The 17,984-nt window shown below is 36.1% G+C and overlaps 4 protein-coding genes across 4 annotated transcripts; 3 read left to right on the top strand and 1 right to left on the bottom strand.

Moving 5' to 3' along the window:
• Positions 1–52: 52 nt before the first annotated feature.
• On the top strand, positions 53–1,894 carry PFICI_07922 (uncharacterized protein; the record flags this gene model as incomplete). Its single annotated transcript, XM_007836503.1, has 1 exon — positions 53–1,894. One exon carries the CDS (start codon positions 53–55, stop codon positions 1,892–1,894), a length of 1,842 nt encoding a protein of 613 aa, XP_007834694.1.
• Positions 1,895–2,017: 123 nt separating this feature from the next.
• PFICI_07923 (uncharacterized protein) lies at positions 2,018–3,306 on the bottom strand (the record flags this gene model as incomplete). Its single annotated transcript, XM_007836504.1, has 2 exons — positions 2,018–2,583; positions 2,640–3,306. The coding sequence occupies 2 exons, from the start codon at positions 3,304–3,306 to the stop codon at positions 2,018–2,020; spliced, it is 1,233 nt and encodes a 410-aa protein (XP_007834695.1).
• A 1,048-nt stretch (positions 3,307–4,354) lies between these two features.
• PFICI_07924 (uncharacterized protein) lies at positions 4,355–5,338 on the top strand (the record flags this gene model as incomplete). The annotated part of the gene is made up of 1 exon (XM_007836505.1): positions 4,355–5,338. The coding sequence occupies one exon, from the start codon at positions 4,355–4,357 to the stop codon at positions 5,336–5,338; it is 984 nt and encodes a 327-aa protein (XP_007834696.1).
• Positions 5,339–15,665: 10,327 nt separating this feature from the next.
• PFICI_07925 (uncharacterized protein) lies at positions 15,666–17,789 on the top strand (the record flags this gene model as incomplete). Its single annotated transcript, XM_007836506.1, has 1 exon — positions 15,666–17,789. One exon carries the CDS (start codon positions 15,666–15,668, stop codon positions 17,787–17,789), a length of 2,124 nt encoding a protein of 707 aa, XP_007834697.1.
• Positions 17,790–17,984: the final 195 nt, after the last annotated feature.

A 17,984-nucleotide genomic window follows, 5' to 3' on the forward strand; every position in this document is an offset into this window, starting at 1 on the left:
GATTGTTACAGTCACTGAAAGAAATACGCAGCCGTCGACAGTGTACCTAAGCATGGTCCAGTATCACCCTCTGACCCCATCAAGGTCAGAAATTCGAGTTCTCACTCTACTGGGAGGCAAGCCCGAGGACGATGTAAAGTGCACACTGGGGATCGTCTCTCTCGACGAAAAACCAGAATTCGCAGCTCTATCCTATGTCTGGGGCGACGCATCAATCAAGAAACCCATCACCGTCGACGGCGAGACGTTCGAGGTCACCATCAACCTCAACGATGCCTTGCGGGCTCTGCGCCAGCGCCGGGAGTCGCGTACGCTCTGGGTAGACGCCATTTGTATCAACCAGACGGACACGGAAGAGAAGAACACGCAGATCCCCCTCATGGGCCGGCTCTACTCGGAGGCATCGTCCGTCGTCGTCTGGATGGGCCCCTTGAGCCGCAACATGGAACTGGCCATCTCGTGGGCACAGACATACGTAGCCAAGACGTACAACCAAGCCTCAACGTACTGGCTTAAGCTAGACGCCAAGGCCAAGTTCTCCAAGACGGCGAAACGCGAAAAGGACTGGGCCACTCTCGGGGCCCTCGAGGGGTTCTGGGAAGTCATGTCTTTGTCCTATTGGAGTCGAATGTGGACGTTTCAGGAATTTCGTCTGCCACCTCAGGAGCCCATATGCCAGTGCGGGCACATGACATTTTATGCCTCATCCATGCTTGGACAAGCCGAGGAGGCCCTCGTGACAGCGGGTCAGGAGGCCCTGTTCAAGTTCGGTGCGCTGGCAAAGACGTGGAGCGGTAGGCCTCTGACCGACGAGGAGGGGCAGATGGCCGACGACTTTATTGCTGCCAACAAACGAATCAAGGCCAAGAGCAACTTTGCTCGCCAAAACTCCATCGTCTCTCTCACGAACGCCCGATCGGACTGGCGTACCTATGAGAGCCCGCTCCTATACCTCTTGATGGCCACCGCCGAGCGGCAGTGCTTTGACGCTCACGACAAGATGTACGCCCTGTACGGCTTGGTACCGGCGGCGCAGGAAGCCATCCCGGTGGATTACAAGATGCCACTTCGCGATCTCGCTGTGGAGACAGCGGCATTTCTGATCAAGCATGAGCGCGGCGCCCTCATCTGGAGCAGCTTTGGCCTGCGTGACGGCAGGCTCTCAGGCGCTCCCGAGTTTCCGTCTTGGATGCCCGACTTTACCGACGCTGAACGAATATCGCCTAGGGTCCACCGCGCCAAGGAACGTGTGGCCGAATGTCTCTGCCGCTGGGACGAAGCGCCAGCTGCGGAGATCGTTGACGATCTCACCACGGTACGGCTCTGGGCCAGAAAACTTGGTCCGATCCAGGTAATTCATCGATTCGAAGGCGGGCATGATGGTATGCTAAAGCAGGTCCGACGCCTGGTTCAACAAAGCAGCAACGACCTTTTGCAGCAGCACCCAAAACTTTCGATTCGAAAGCCAGAAAATCTCGGTGCAAGGATGGCGTCCATGTGCTTTAACCACGGCGGCCGCCGTTTTGACTTTGACGTGGATTCGCTTCTGGAGGCTCTGCGCTACGATGACCCCCCCGATCTACCTGCAGATAACACCATCACACAATGTTGGTACATGATCGAAAGCGTGAGTAAACTACTGGCGGGAAAGGCCTTATTCCTCGTGGAAAATAGATCCTTCGGCATTGGGTTGGGTGACATGCAGGACGGAGATGTCCTAGTAATTCCTCCGCAGGTCAGACATCCGCTTGTCTTGACCAAAAATTCGTCAGATGGTTATCTCCGAATGGTGGGGACGGCCATTGTTGATGGCGTCATGAATAGCACGTTTCTTGACGATGAATTGGTCAAATCGATCGAGAACCAAGCCTTGGAAGAATTCCTAATACACTGATTCCGTTATGGCACTGTGTGGAAAACAAAGTATACCCAGGAGTATTGTTTGATAAGTAGGGTAAAAAATGATACTTTGAAATTGATACTGTCTCGAAGCGGGCTGGTAACTCTATTTGGCACGTCAAGCCTGCTTGAGCTGTTCTTCTGAATCACCTTCTGCCCTCCACTCCTTTTTGCCATACGTATGATGAATCTCGTTGGTGTACACATCTTCATCTTTGCCTTCATATACAATGTCCTTTCGGACAAATGCGCGAACATGGTTAACAAGGATAAACAGGTACAGGGCGACAAGAAGTATGGTCATGATGGTACCAACCCACTCGACGCCAGGGCTATCAAATTGCTTGCCAATAGTCAGGGTGGCAATGGTGAAGCCGACATTGGGAAAGACAAAAGCCCACCAGCTGAGCGAAAAGGTCATTTGGCGGCAGACGGCCAGACATGCCACAACGGCTATGGCCCAAAACCAAAAGCTGAGCGACCAGATGAAGACGGCCGTCATGGTCGCCAGGGTCTGCACAATCTGCAGCGTCACGTCGGCATCGCCAAAATAGGTGTATGACGTCGGGAAGGCGTTTGCCATGCCAATGATGGCCAGACTGGTGAATGCCGGAGGTCCCACGGCAATGAACATGCCTGAGCGCGAGTTAGGCGACGGAAAGCCATATTGGATCATCCGGTGGACTACACACTGTTAGTGGAATCCTAGAAATGTCTCGGATGAATAGAAAAGTACATACTGTAGCAAGCATACATCAGGATTGATATTATCATTCCCAATCCCTGCGCAGTAAGCCCGGCGACTATCATGGGAACGGCGTGTACCGGTGGCTGGTCAGCGGCCCCTACCGACGCAATAGTTCCAGACAGCATAAAAGGGAAAATGGGCAGATCCCAAGCTGGCGTCATGTCCTGTATCTTGAGTGCCGGTGAAGTGAAGAGCAGCGAGTACTGTCCCACGGCGATCATGAACGTGACGGCAAAGTAGATCCAAAACAGCACGCGATACGCCACAACGAGCCAGGGGCCACATTCGGGAATGCCATAACGAGCTATGCCCGCAATGATGGACGCCAGGCTCAGAGCCGACGTGCCCAGGAACAGTCCCTCGGTTGGATGAGTGATGGAAGCCTTGAGCGTGCCGCGAAACTTTGTAAACCGGTAAATCATGGCGGCTGTGACGAGAGTGAAGATGACAAGGTCGTATATGTAAACGACCTTGCCGATCGTCTGCAAACCTCGAAAGTTGAAGGCTTGGGTCTTTTCCGACAAAAGCAGGCTCAGGCCGCCGGTCGACATGGGAAAGGTGTAATTGGCCCATGTCCAGTGCTCTAGGCGGTTCAGCAACTTGTTTGGATCGCGACTCCGTAAATGTCCATTTTGTTCGTGTTGGCCTTCGTTCCCCATCTCTAATGATTGGTTTGTCAGATTTTGTTGGATTAAAGTCGGTAATACAGCCAAAGTATCGACTCGAGATAGAATGCTACTCTGCTAGCGCTTTGTCGACCTCAATCGAGCAGTCTGTGATGGATTGACTGCTCTTGCGACGCCGAGTCTTTGGGTCGCTCAACTGAATGAAGTCGGGCAACGAAAAGCTCAAAACCGTACGACAGCGTAACTTCCCCTCCTATAACACCATTCCGCGAGCCCCGGGCTGCATTGGCCCCTTCCCCCGTCCAATCGGTTAGCTAGCAGCTGCACCATAAGGCTGAGATTGGCCCATGACGTGAAAGATCGTTGAAACTCAATCAAGTCGCAGCTGCAACTCTGATCCTTCCCGCCTTTTCCCGACTAATGGGGAGCCTTTAGTGAGAGAGATCCATAAACAAAGACATAATTCAGAGCGTTCAACGGCCATATTGTGCCGTTTGCATTCGGTCCGGAAGTGGAGATTTTTACCAACATGACGCAGGTCCCAGGTTTTGGGCGCTTGCTGTAGCACCTGTATACAATTACGACATTGCGGGTTCTAGGTCGACAGATCCTGCAGGTCCAGAAATTCTAGGATTGATATAGTTCCTGACGGCCCGCGACCGTTTCAGAAGAAATTCACCGGATAACATTGAATTCAAAAGTCTCGATTGCAGAGTGGACACCGCCAGCTCACTGATTGTCAAGGAATTGTTCTGGGCGCTGCGTTCTTGGCATGCCACATGGCGCGATGACGTCAGCCGGCGCTTACAAGCTTGATTCAAGAGGTCAAATTCAGGGACACAATTGAAAAAGATAAGCAAGGCAATGATTTTTCAGTTGTAGTTTCATTGGATATTAGAATGGATTATATCTCGAGACGCTCAATTCTACCGAATCATTGTATAGTTTTCTTCGTCACTCATCCAATTGACCACAAGTGCAGCTTTTGCCTATAGTCCAGCAGCTTATACGCGTCAACCAACCATAGAAGCAACTCATTTGTAATTACAGCATCATCACAGGCACCAATTACTTCATCACCATGAAACTCAAGCGGATCTCCAATCTCGGCCCGTTTGCCGCGCTATTCTATGCCTCTGCCGGCGCAACCGAGACGTCAAAGCGCGGGCTGGCCTACTCGGGCGACGACATAGAGTCCGACATGAACCTGCTCACCTCGGACAAGTCCCCCATCTCGTGGTACTACACCTGGAGCCTGAACCAGGCGCCCGGCGTCAACGCCACGGCAGAGTTTCTCCCTCTTCTGCCCACCACCGACGAAGCGTCGAATTCCGACCTGGACTCGATCCTCGGCGCCCTGCCGGCCTCGTCGACACACCTCCTTACTTTTAATGAGCCCGATGGTACTACCGACTCGGGCGGCAGCTCGCTCGAGCCCGAGGATGCCGCTCGTGCGTATATTGACTACATTACGCCGCTGCGGACTTCAGATTCCCGGACCTGGAATATCAGCCACCCGTCGGTAACGGGATCGTCGCGCGGCCTCGAGTGGCTGCGGAATTTCAACGAGTCATGCTACGATATAGACCCCGAGTCGGGCTGTCCCTATGACTTTGTTTCGGTGCATTGGTACGGCGACTTTGCGGGCCTGGCGTCGTGGCTGGGCACGCTGCGCGAGTTTTACGTGACCAACTCATCGGGCGCCGACGAGGACCTGGCCTTCTGGGTCACCGAGGTCGCGCTGCCGCAAGAGGACGAGGACGCCACCGTCTCCATGCTCAACCAGAGTATGGTATACCTCGACGGCCTAGACTGGGTCTCGGGCTACGCGTGGTTTGGCGCGTTCCGAACTGACGACGCCAATGACTGGACCGGCAGCTCGGTCGCCATGTTTGATGATGATGGCGGTCTTACCGAGGTCGGGTCGCTGTACATGGGCGGAGAGGAGAATGGGTTTGCCGAGGGCACAAAGGGAGAAGGAGACTCCTCGGCCGCCGCGTGTGCTTTTGTGCCCAGTTGGATATTGGCCGTTGCTGGCGCGACAGCCATGGCTTTGATGTTATAGTAACGGGACGAGATGAGACGATGTAAGATGATTGACGAATAGAACGAAAAGTGCACGCGACCAGAGCACTAAGAGATTATACAAATTTTTGCATTTGCATATTTGAGCGAGACCATATACCCTATTTTCAGATAGCGATATACATAACAGACAATTATATTCTATAGTTTTCCAGGTATACGGCCACATTTCTTGGCGTGGCGTTATTAACCAATTATACGGCTATATTTAAATAAAATCGGGCCCGATCGTTTTATTTTTTGCGGCTTTAAACTTTTTTTACGCCTTTAAAATAGCTTTAAATTTAAATATATTAAATAAAATAATACTTTCCGCTATTATTTATTAATTTGTATTAAATTTATATTTTTTAATATTAATTTAATATTTTTATAACGTTATAAAGGCGTATTTTTTTAATTTGCTTTTACGCTATTTTTAATCCTAAAACGTAGTTTTTTTAGCCGTAAAATATACCGTTTATTATATTCGGTTTATATTTATTAATAAATATATTTTTACGGTAATTTTCGGTAATTATTCGTAAAATTATATTATTTTACGATTTAAATTTAATTTAAATAAAATTAAAATTTACCTTTAGGCGAATTAGGAAGGCTTTTATTTATTTTTTTAATTTTTATATTCCTTTTTTTTTTATAAACCTTTTTTCTCCTTTTTTTTACGTTTTTTTGCGTTATACGTTTTTTATTTGCTTTATTTTTTTTTATAATAATAATATTTGCTTTTTTTATTTATATGCTATTATTAAAATATATTTTTTACCGGTTTTTTTAAATTAATGCTAACGTTTAATTTATAATTATAAAATTTAAATTATATATTTAGGCCTTAAAATATACGCAAAAAAAGGCTATTTATACCTATTATTATTTTTTTTATATATATAAAATAAAATTAAAAATTTTAAATTGCTTTTTAGCGTTATTTTTTATATTTTATTTTATTATAGGAAAATCGCTTAAAAGCCGTGCCTAAAAAGGATTATTTTTTTTATTTAAATATAAATTTGGTTTACGGGCGATATAAAATTAAAAAAAGCGCCCGGAGCTTCCCGGTACTCGCTTTTAAGCGAATTTTATAATATTTTATATATTATACGGGTCCGAATAAGGCCTATTAGCCGGATATTAAGGCGAAAAATAATTAAAAACGTTTTTTATTACGGGTTATATAAAAATTATATTTTTAAACGTAAAATTTTAAAAAATATTATTAAATAATAAATATATACGAAATTATATAAATATATTTCGGTAGCTATTATTATTTAAAATATTTTTTTTTCTTAATAAACTTTTTTTAAGCGATATAACGGCTTTTCGAGCGGCTATTTTATAAGCTAAATTTATTACGTTTATTATTAATTTAATAAAGGACGAATCGGCTATTAAATTATTTATATGCTTTTTATTTAATATATTTTTAATTAAAAATAAAACGGCTATAATCGAAGCTAAACGGGATAAATAATTTTAATCCGACGTTAATAAATATATTCGAATATAAAATATAATTATAAATTTTAAAAATAATAACGCTAATTAAATTAAGGTTAATAATGCTAAATTTATTCCGTTAGCGGTATATAAGCTCGAAAAATTATTTTTTATAAAAAAAGCAAAAAATAAAGCTTAGTTTTTTTCGGGCCCGAATAAAACCGGATTAAGCCGCCCGCGTAATATTTAAAAAAATATTAAAGCTAAAATAAATAAAATAAAAAAATATAATTTTAGTATAAAGCGGTAAATTTTAAACGAAATTAAACGTTATATTACGTAATAATCCGTTATAAATCGCGCTTTTATAGGTTCGGTATTAATAAAAATAATTACGCCGCTATATAAATAAATAAAGTTTATTAAAAATAAATTAATATTAACGCTTAAAGCCGCGCTTTTAAATTTTTATATAACCCGTAAATATACGGCCGCGAAGGCAAAAAATAATAATAGCGATAATTTAAAGGCTTTCGTATTTATTAATAGCTTAAAGCGCTTTAAAAAATTAGCAAAATAATTTATTTTTTTCGATTTAGCGAAAATATATAAATAAATAAACCGGGTTTAGGTTTTTTTTATTAATTAACGTTTTGCTATTTCCGCTTATATTTAGCGTTTATTTTTATTTATATTAACGTATTATACGATTAATATTATATTTTATTTATATTAATTACCGGTTTATATACCGATAAAATCGTATTAGTTTATAAATAGCTTTTTTATATTATATTTAGCCCGATATAACGCGTTCGGTTATATATACGCTTTTTTCGTAAAATTTATAAATTTATAATTATTATAAATTTTTTTTAATATCTATATTTATTTATTAATGCTATAGCTTTATTAAAGCTAACGTATAAATAGCGTATATATAGCTATTACGGCCGCGATTAATTTTTTAAAAAAATTAAATTTAACGTAAAAAATAATTTATATAAAAATTATAAAAAAAATATTAGTTATTATAGCTTGCCTAATAATAAGCGGCGCTTTGCTTTTTAATCGATTTTTTCCCGCGATTTTTCGATTTTAAAACCTTTTAAACGAGCCCGGCAAATGCCTTTTATTATATAAAACTTTATTATTAATAAAAGCTTAAATAAATAAAGCCCGGCTACGCTAAAAAATAAATATAATTTAAAATTATTCGATTTTTTGCTTATAAATTTAAATAAGCCCGATATCGATTAAAAAATATATATTAAGGCTAATATAGCTTTTTATAAATAAAATTTTAGCCTAATATTCGCGCCCCGGTACCTAAATTTAACGGCTAAATATATCGTATAGCTTTTTATTAATAATCTGTTTACGGTTTTTAACGATAATATTAGCGTTATAATATATTAATATAATTATTATAACGCTTTTTATTAAAAAAATAAGGCTATTAAGGCTAAGCGTAGCAAAAGCTTTAAATTTAATAAATATTATAATAACGGCCGAATCGTTTTTTAGCTATTTTTAAAACCGCCCGGTTTTTTTTAAACGCTATTTTCCGGGCGCAACGCCCGTAATAAGGCGTTTCGTAATATTTTACGGTAATATAATACCGCTTATTCGTTTATATTTATATAATTTCCGGTATTATTTAAATTTAAAATATTCCGATTTAATAATAATAATTTTAGCTATTATTATATATAAAATGCTTTTTATTATAAAACCGGATTTTTATAATTATAGGCTAGGTTTAAGCCGACGTATTAGCAATTATATTTTTTAAATTTAAAAAAAGCCGTATTAATGCGAATAAGCCTAAATAATAGCTTTAATTTAAATATAATAGCCTAATTATTAAATTATTTTTATTATTATAATTTATATATAGAAATTTACGCGATTATTTAAAAGCGTTTTATTTAAATAATCGTCGAATAACGCTATTAAAATTTAAACGGCGAAGCCTTACGGGTTATTTTAAACCTTAATTTTCGTTTAATATTAGAAAAAAGCGTAAATTGCCGGCGGGAAAACCTTCCGGTCGCTAACGATATTATTAACTTTTTCCCGGATTATACTAAGCCTAAACGCTAACGTAAAATAATTTTAGCGGAATATAACCCCGAAAAATTTACGTTAAAAAAGATTTTTATAAAATATTTATTATATATACCGCTTATATACGTTTTAATATAGCTAAATAAAAATAAAAGGTTCGAAATAAATTTAAATAAACGCGGGCCGTTAAAAAAAGCAAAAAATATAATAATTATATAGAAATAATTCTAATATTATTTTTATTATTAAAAAAACGGCTAATCGGTTTTATTCGCGTTCGAAAAGCTATTTTAATAATTCGTTATTAATATTTAGGTTATTACGAAGCAAAACGCTTTTTAATATATTAAAAATAATTAAAATAAGGTTTATATCGATTTTTATAATAGCTTTAAAAATGCTTTCGCGTTTAATTACCTTAATTTAGGTAATTTAAATATTAAAAGCATTTATTTATCCGTATTTTATATCGGAAATTTATATAATATATACCGTTATTATTAGGATTTTATATTTATAACGCGTTATTTAGGTAAATTTATATTTTTCGTTATTTTTACCGCTAATCCGAATTAATTAAAAATAAAGCGTAAATTATTTTTAAGGTAAACCGTTAATAATCGGCCAAATATTAGCGTTTGTGTTTTAGATTTAAAACGTAAAAAATTATTATAAAATATTACCGAGCTAAATTGCTTTAATAAATACGCTAAATATATATAAATTATCGAATATTAAAAGCGTAATTTATTTTATATATATTTATTAATTTTTTTAAAGCTTACGGATCGCGATTAATTACTAAATCCCGCGAATATCGATAAAATAATTCGAATAAAAGTTCCCGGTCCCGATATTAATTTTAACGGCGTTTTTCGCAAAATCGTTTTTAAATTTATAATTTATAATTTTTATTTTACTAAAAGGCATAAAAATTTAAATACCGTCGTTTATGCCTTTTTATATATAATAAATAGCAAATATTTTAAAAAATTCTTAAAAGCTTATTTTTCGGAAACCGTAATTTACGAAAATAGCTATTTTATATATCGGCGACGCTTTATAAAAAATATTCCGGGCTTAAATAATAATATAAAAGGCTTAAAAAGCGTTAATAATTATTAAATAATATTTTATAACCCGTATTTAAACCGAAAATATTAAACGTATATTAATATTAAAATATATATTATTATAAAAGCCGTAAAATATATATATAAATATATATATAAAAAATCCGATTAAATTATAATAAGGCTTAGTAAAGATTTATAAGTAAAGGATAAAATTACGGATTATATTTTTAATAGGTATATTAAGCCGTATAAGGCTTATTAGCGCTTATTAAAATTTTTTACGTATAATTTATTTTCGGCCGTTAAATCGTTTAATATTTATTTATTTATTTAGGATAAACTAACGTTTAAACCTAAATTAAGTAAGGCTATAGTTTAAAAAAAATTAATAATAGCCGGATAAAGCTAATAACCTAAATAAATTTTAATTAGAATTTTATAAAATTTTATAATATATTTTATTTAAATTTTTTTTTAATATATAAATAAAATAATTTAGATTTATTTTAGGTTAAACAGAAAAATAAAAGTTATAACGCGATCAAAAGGATATAATAGGTCGGTCCCTAAGCCGGCGAAAAATTCTAATTGCGTTTATTATTTATTATCGTTTTTTAGCGCGAAAAATTTTAATAACCTAATATTTTTTAACGGTAAACGGTATATTACGTTTAAAAAAATTTATAAAATAAAAAAATTAATTAAAAACGACCGGTATTAAAAATATTTTTTCGAAAAATTAAAAGATTTTTCGAACGGGAAGCAAATAAAAAATATTTTTTATTACGCTTTATTAATTTAAAAAATCGATAATTTTTTATATATTTAAAAAAAGTTTTATAAATATTTATATAATAATTTTCCTAAATAAATCGATTATTTAAGCGGTTAGCCGGCTATTATTAAAAGCCTTTATTTAAATTATAGTTTTTATTTTATATATCGCTAATTTTTTTTAGGCGTATCGTAAAAGTTTATTAGGCTATTTTCGGCGGTATTCGATTAAAAATTTATAATTAATAATTGTTTTTTATTAACGGAATTCGATTACGATCGGGTTTATAAAAAATAAATTTCGCTTTAAATTTAGCTTAGCTTAATAATAAATAATAAAAAGCGTTTAATTATATTATAAAAGCTATTTTAATAAATTTATCCGGTATATATTTTTATTTATAAAAATTAGCCGGGATAGAAAAGATTTTTTTATATTAAACGCTTTATTATTATTATTATTTTTTTAGTAATATAATTTTTTATATAACGTTATCCGGTATCGCCGCGCTATTATTATTAAAAGGTAAAATTATTTATTTAAAGTTTAAAATCTTTATTCGATTTTATTCGGATTTTATTTATATTATTTCGTAAAAAATAAATAAGGCTTAGCTTTTTTAAAAAAATAGCTTTTATTATTTAAAACGAAATAATTATATAAAATAAATATTATTTTAATACCGTTAATAGGATTTTATGCGATATATAAAACGTAAATTATTTTTTCGGGGGTATATTAATTTTATTAAATAGCGATTTCGCTTAAATTTTATTTATAATATATAAAAATAGCCGCGTTTAAATAATTAAAACCTATTTATAAAAATCGAATATTTAGGCCTAAATACGAAAGCTATTTTTAACGGAAAATATACGTTTATTATAAACAAAGCCCGAAAATATAACGTATGCTTAATAATTAAATTTTTTTATTATTATTTATATATAAACGGTTTTATCCGTTTATTAAATTTTATTAGGGTTTTCCGGTATTAAAACGATTTATTTAATTATATTTATTTATACCCGACGTTAGCTAGCGTTATAACGTAGCTAAATATTTTTATCCGTAAAACGATTTTTTGCGTTTATAATATTTAGGTAAATAATATAAACGAAATTTTTTTAAATTATATACCCGGGGCTATTAGGGAATATAATTTAAAAAACGAATTTTTGCCTAATAGCTTTTTTAATATCGAATTGCCTTTTATAAAATATTTTAATTTATTAAAGCCTTTTAAAATGCTTTCGGTTAAATTACGGCTTAAAGTAAAAAATTTTATTATGCTATTACGTAATTTTTCCTTAAATATAAAAATATATAATAATATCCGTTTTGCTATTATTAAATTTTATCGGTATATTATTAAAACTAAAATATTTAGTAATAGGTTTTATAAGCAAATAAAGCCGATTTTACGTTTATAATTAAATTAAAATGGGGATAATTAGCCGTTTCCGTAATTTTATAAATAATTTCCGGTATAATTTAACTTTTTTATAATTATTAATAAATTTTAAAAGCAATTTTTTAATATAATAAATATCGACTTATAAACGTAGGTTTTTATATACGGCTAATTTTATATAATAATATTTTAATTAACGAATATCGGGAAATTAAGAGTTTTATTAAACGAAAAACCTATTATTATAAATAATATCGTTTATTTAAAAATGCTAACGTTTATAAAAAAAATATAATTAAATATTTAAATTATATAAATTAATTTTAGCGTATTTAAAGAATTTCGGAATTTATTATTTATAATAAATTTTAATTTATATATTTAATAAAAATAATTAGTTTTTAAAAAGGCAAAATCGGTTACGAAAGCAGGTTTTCGGGTTAAAAAAGTTAAATTTATAATTTTTATAAAATTATTTAAGGCGTATACGCCGGCTTTATAAATATTATTATTATTAAAAAATATTTATTTCCGCCCGATTAAAATCGGAAACCCTTAAAAAACGTTATATAATATTAAACGTTAAAAAATATAAATACTAAAAGGTTTATAATTTAGTTTACTTTAGAAAATACGTAAACGGCTGCGAAAATAATTAAAAAATACTAATTATCGTCGAATAAAGCCAGAAATATATAATAAAAAAATATAAAAATACGCGAAAAATTTTATAATATAATTTATTTTAAAAATAAATTATCGACGCCGGAAACGACCGGGAAAAGCCGAATATAATTAAAAAAGGTTATAAATCCCTATTAATTTTTTAATAATTTTAATTAATATATAATTATAAAATATTATTTAAATTAAAATTACCGGTCGTATAAGGTTAAAAAGTGCTAAAAAGCGCTTAAAGGTTTTTTTTTTTAAAAGCCTTTTTCGAGCTACGCTTAATAGAATTTTTCGGGTAAATTAGCGGTCGGAAATCGTTAAAAAATTATTTTTATATATTTACCGAAGCGGTAAAAATATTATTTTTTTTAATTATTATAATAATAATTATTATAAGCTTTATTTTCGATTTTTTTTATAACTATATAAAATTAAAAAAGGCCGTTACGTTTTATATAGCGTTTATAAGCTTCCGATTTAGCTAAAAAAACGCCGAAAATAATTATTAAACCGGTTTTAATATTAATAATATTAATGCTATTATTTTTTTTATAATTAATATTATTCGCTATTTTTCGGGGTTAAAAACGGTTAAAAATAATTAAAAATTTATTTTAAATTAAAATTTAGCTAAATATCGATATTAATACGATTATTATTAAAATAAATTTAAAATATATTTTAAAGCGAAATTTTATTTTAACGTTATTATAAATTACCGTTAATATATTTTTAATAATTTTCGATATTTTCCGGAATCGGCAAATTTATTATATATTTAAAATTTGCCGATTATTTTAATAAATTTAAATATATTATTAAGGATTTTAAAAAAGGCGAATATGGTTAAATTATTTTATTTAAGGATTTTCGGGCTTTTATAATTATTATAAAAAATAAAAATAAATTTTTTTTTTCGGCGTTAATCGTAATTTTTCTAATTTTTTCGGCGTTATAAAAAAACGGAAATTATTTACCGTTTCGCAGGTTTTTAATAAATATAATAATAGCGTTTATATCGATAATTTTAAATTTACGCTTAACCGGGGTCGAAAAAGCTTTTCCGGTTACGGAAAAGGTCGGAAAAGGCTTTTATACCTTTTTTAACGTTTTAAAATCGCAAATATAAGCTTTTACGGCTTTAATACGGGATTCGGTAATTTATTTTTTGGCTTTTTCGCTTTTATAATTTTATTTATAATTTTTAGCTAAAATTTATATTATTTAGGTTTTTTTATTTAAAGCCGAAATTTTATTACGAAATTATTTAAATTTTTTTTTAATTTAGGTTTTAGTTTTTTTAAAAATTATAATCGATCGGCGTAAAAAAGCGTCGAAAGCGCCCGAAAAGCGTTAATTATCGTTAAATATAATTAAAATAATCTAGGAATATAGCTAGGAAAAAAATAATAATATACGGAAATTATATAAGGTATCGTTAATATTAATTTTATATTTTTCGGTGCCGGAAATAATTAAAAAAAATATAATAAAAATTTAAAAAATTTAAAGCCGTTAATATAAATTAATTATACTTAATTTGCTATTATATATAATTTTATTCGACGCTATTTTATCGTAAAAAATATAAAAAAATTATAATTAATATAAAATTAATTTTAAAAGCCGAATATAGCGTTAATATAAATTAATAATATTTATAAAATAAAAAAGCTATAATTATTATAAATATAATAATATTATATAATACGGTTATTAACGTTAAAATTACGCCTAAAGGCGTATATACGCCTAAATAGCCGTATTTAATTATAAAAATTTTAAAAAAATCGTATTTAGCGTAAAAACGGTTTAAAAATACGATTATTATAATAAATTAGCTATAAAAAATATATATAAATATAAAATAAAAATTTATAATAATTAGCAATTTACCGGGAAAATAATAATTTAAAAAACTTAAAATTATATAGCTAAAAAACGCGGGAAAATATAAAAATAGCTATAATAAATCCGATTTACGCGTAATTATATAATTAAAATTAAGCCCGATTAAAAATTAAATATTTTAATTAAAATCGATTATAATAATTACGATAATTTTAGTAATTATATAGGTTTTTCGGCTATATATAAATTTTTAATAATAAAAGCGATTTTATATATTTACGACTTTTTACGGTATTTTTAAGCTTAATTATTTTAATATTATTTACGATTTTAGCGTTACCGCGGTTTTCCTATAATTTACGGTATTTTTAAAATTTTAAATTTTACTATTATTTACGGTATTATTATTATTTACGGTATTTTTTAATACCTGGATTTTGCTATCGGTCGCGGTTTTGCTATTATTAATATTTTTTTTGCGTAAGCAAAAAAAATCTGGCTAATAAGGTCAGCTAGTATTATAATATTAGGTTATATGGATACACGTCTTCCGTTGCCATAAATACGACGCGTTTGTATCTATTAATTTGGGTAATGCTTGACAAGGTGTTTTGATTGACCCGATTTGAAGAGAGACGCGAATAGACTATTTAATGTCCTGGCAAGAGATCTATTTAGATGACGGGCCAGAAAAGGAAAACCCCTTGCGTAGATGCTTGACTTGATTGGCCGTCGCCACACGGTGTCAAGGTCGCTTTTGGGCCGCTATTCCCCAATCGGAAGTAAGTAAACATGGTCCGTCCGGGTCCCACCAACTATGCAAACATGGAGGGGCAGCTAAGCTTGTTTACTTTCGTGACACGCGAGTGGTCAATGGATGATCCTCCCTTTTGATATAGTCGATCCATTTTATTAAGTCAAGTGCTAGAGACTACAGTCATCTTTTCCAGCCTCACTTCATACATCTCCATCCAGGTATAATTTGAGCAAGGAAAGCTGTCAAAACATGCGGGAGGATCTCGATGCACCAATTGCCCTGCGGCGCACCCCGCGGCGGAGCAAAGGCGATGCGCGCACAGTTGATATGGTATCCACAGACGCGAATTCGTCGCCGGCATCTACTTTTCAGACGCCCAGCCGGACCCGGACCAAGAAGAGGGTGCGCTTCTCTGACCCGGGCCCAGAGATCGCCTCCCACAACTCGCCATCCTCTACCGGGCTGACGCCCATGGTTCGCCGGACCACACTGGGCAATGCGGTGCCGTCCAAGAGAAGAAGACACTCGACCTCGGGTGATCTGCAGAGTGGTGTTGATGGAGATGCCCAAGACACATCCAACGAGGTGCATTTCCTCTCCCTGCGTCAGGTCCTCGACGACCGTGTGAAGCGGAGGATACGGCGCAATGGCCTCAGCGAGGAGATGAACATTATCGACGGCGAAAAGCGGCAGCGCGCGCAACGGCAGACATCGGAAATCCAGCGCCTGCGCCGCGAACTCGCACAGCGAGACGAGGAGATCGAGGGTCTCAGGAACGCAACGGTCGTGCAGGATACCGAGCGCATCCTGCAGCTCGAGGAGCAGATCGACCGGCTGCGAGCCGAGCTTGACAACAACCAGCCCGAGCCAGCAGACCAGACACGGCTCGATTGGACCATGGCGGCGCAAGATCCCTTCACCGATGGCTACATGGAAGAGGACGATGTAGATGAAGACGCATTTGGCGACACTACAATGGCGGATCTGGTATGCAGCACACCGACCAGAGCGCGGTCGTCATTTCCGACGCCGCCGTGTACGAGTCCAATGTTGCCCATTACACCACCGTCCATGAGACGCCAGCCGATCCCTCCCTCATCACATACTGGTGTGCAGGCACAAATTCCAGACCCCGAGAAAGAAGCTTTGGAGGCAGAACTAGGCTCTTTGCGTCTCGAACTGACAAAGCTCAACGACACCCTAGCATCCCATGAAGGCCAGCGCGAACGCCTTTCCAACAAGCTGTCCAAAGTGCAATTGCCCACGTCCCTAGACCGTCATCGGGACATGGAAGAACACCTCGACCAAGTCCTCCAAAGCCTATCAGACAAGACGGCTGGCCTCCTCGATATCAACTCCTCATTGAGCGCCCTGGGCTTTCGAGGTGGCGACTCTCTTGAGATCGTAGCATCCATCGCTAATGCGCTGAGGACCGCCAGGCTCGAACTCGAATACCTTACACCCGGGGAAATTACCCTGCCGCTGTCGTCGCATGGCGCCGAGGTCCTTGATCTGGTGCTAGTCCGCCTGCGAGATCTGTCCCGCCAGGTCAAAGAGGATGAGGCCTCCATTGACGAGTATCATGCCCTGGAATTAACGCTGCGGCAGCAATTAGGCGCCCGTGTAGAGGCCATGGACGGTCTCCGGCGCGAGGCACAGAGAAGCACTGCCCGCCTGGAGGGCAAGGATGCGCGCATCGCCGAGCTCGAAGTTGGCGCCGACCGTCTCAAGGGTGCCATTGAGGGCTACCGGCGCGACATTTCCGAGCTGGAGACGCTGGTGCAGAGGATCGAGGAGGAAGGACAGAGCAACGTGCAAAAGCTCCGGTCCGAGGTGGATGCCGGGAAGCAGGAGATTAAGCGCAAGGACAACAGCGCCCGTGAACTCGAGGCCAAGATCGCGTCGCTCTTGTCGCAGGTGTCGGAGATCAAGAAGCAGCTCGCTGATGCCCAGTCGCAGCGAGCCGCCCTGAACCGATCGCACGGCACAGCGCTGGCGCTCCGCGACGCACGGGTGACGGAGCTGCGTGGCGAGATTGACGGCATCAACGCGGCGCTCCGGACAGCGCACGAGACTATATGCCAATTGCGTGTCCAGAATGTCGGCCTGGAGAATAGCATTGACGGCGAGAGGAAAAAGGCCAAGGAGGCTGTTGACTCGATGAAGGCCGAGCTGGCCAGGGTCTTGGAGATGAGCGAGGGTATCCTGGCGACGCCAAAGAAGGGTGGCGCGGCTGGCCGCCGCAGTACGCGGAGCTCTGCCGGCGGCTCGTCGTCGCAATCATCGATGCTGGCAAGCGGTGGGGCGGGTAGGAAGAGACGAAAGTATGACAGTGGGCTCGGGTTCTTGTCCGAGGAGGAAGGTGACATTTAAGAATCGTCTGGCGCAGCATCGTTTTGGGTTTCTCTTTTGTTTTGAGTTTCAAGTTACGCATCTTCATGGCGTTGGAAGGATTTATCGAGACACCACGAAATCTTATTCGCACAACCATCACACTTTTCATCTGAGACAAAAGTAGCAATTCAGGATATTTACCAATAAGAAACATTCAAGTATCGAAATGAATCG

Source organism: Pestalotiopsis fici, assembly GCF_000516985.1.
Source record: "Pestalotiopsis fici W106-1 unplaced genomic scaffold PFICI_Scf_5, whole genome shotgun sequence".
Lineage (NCBI taxonomy): Eukaryota > Fungi > Ascomycota > Sordariomycetes > Amphisphaeriales > Sporocadaceae > Pestalotiopsis > Pestalotiopsis fici.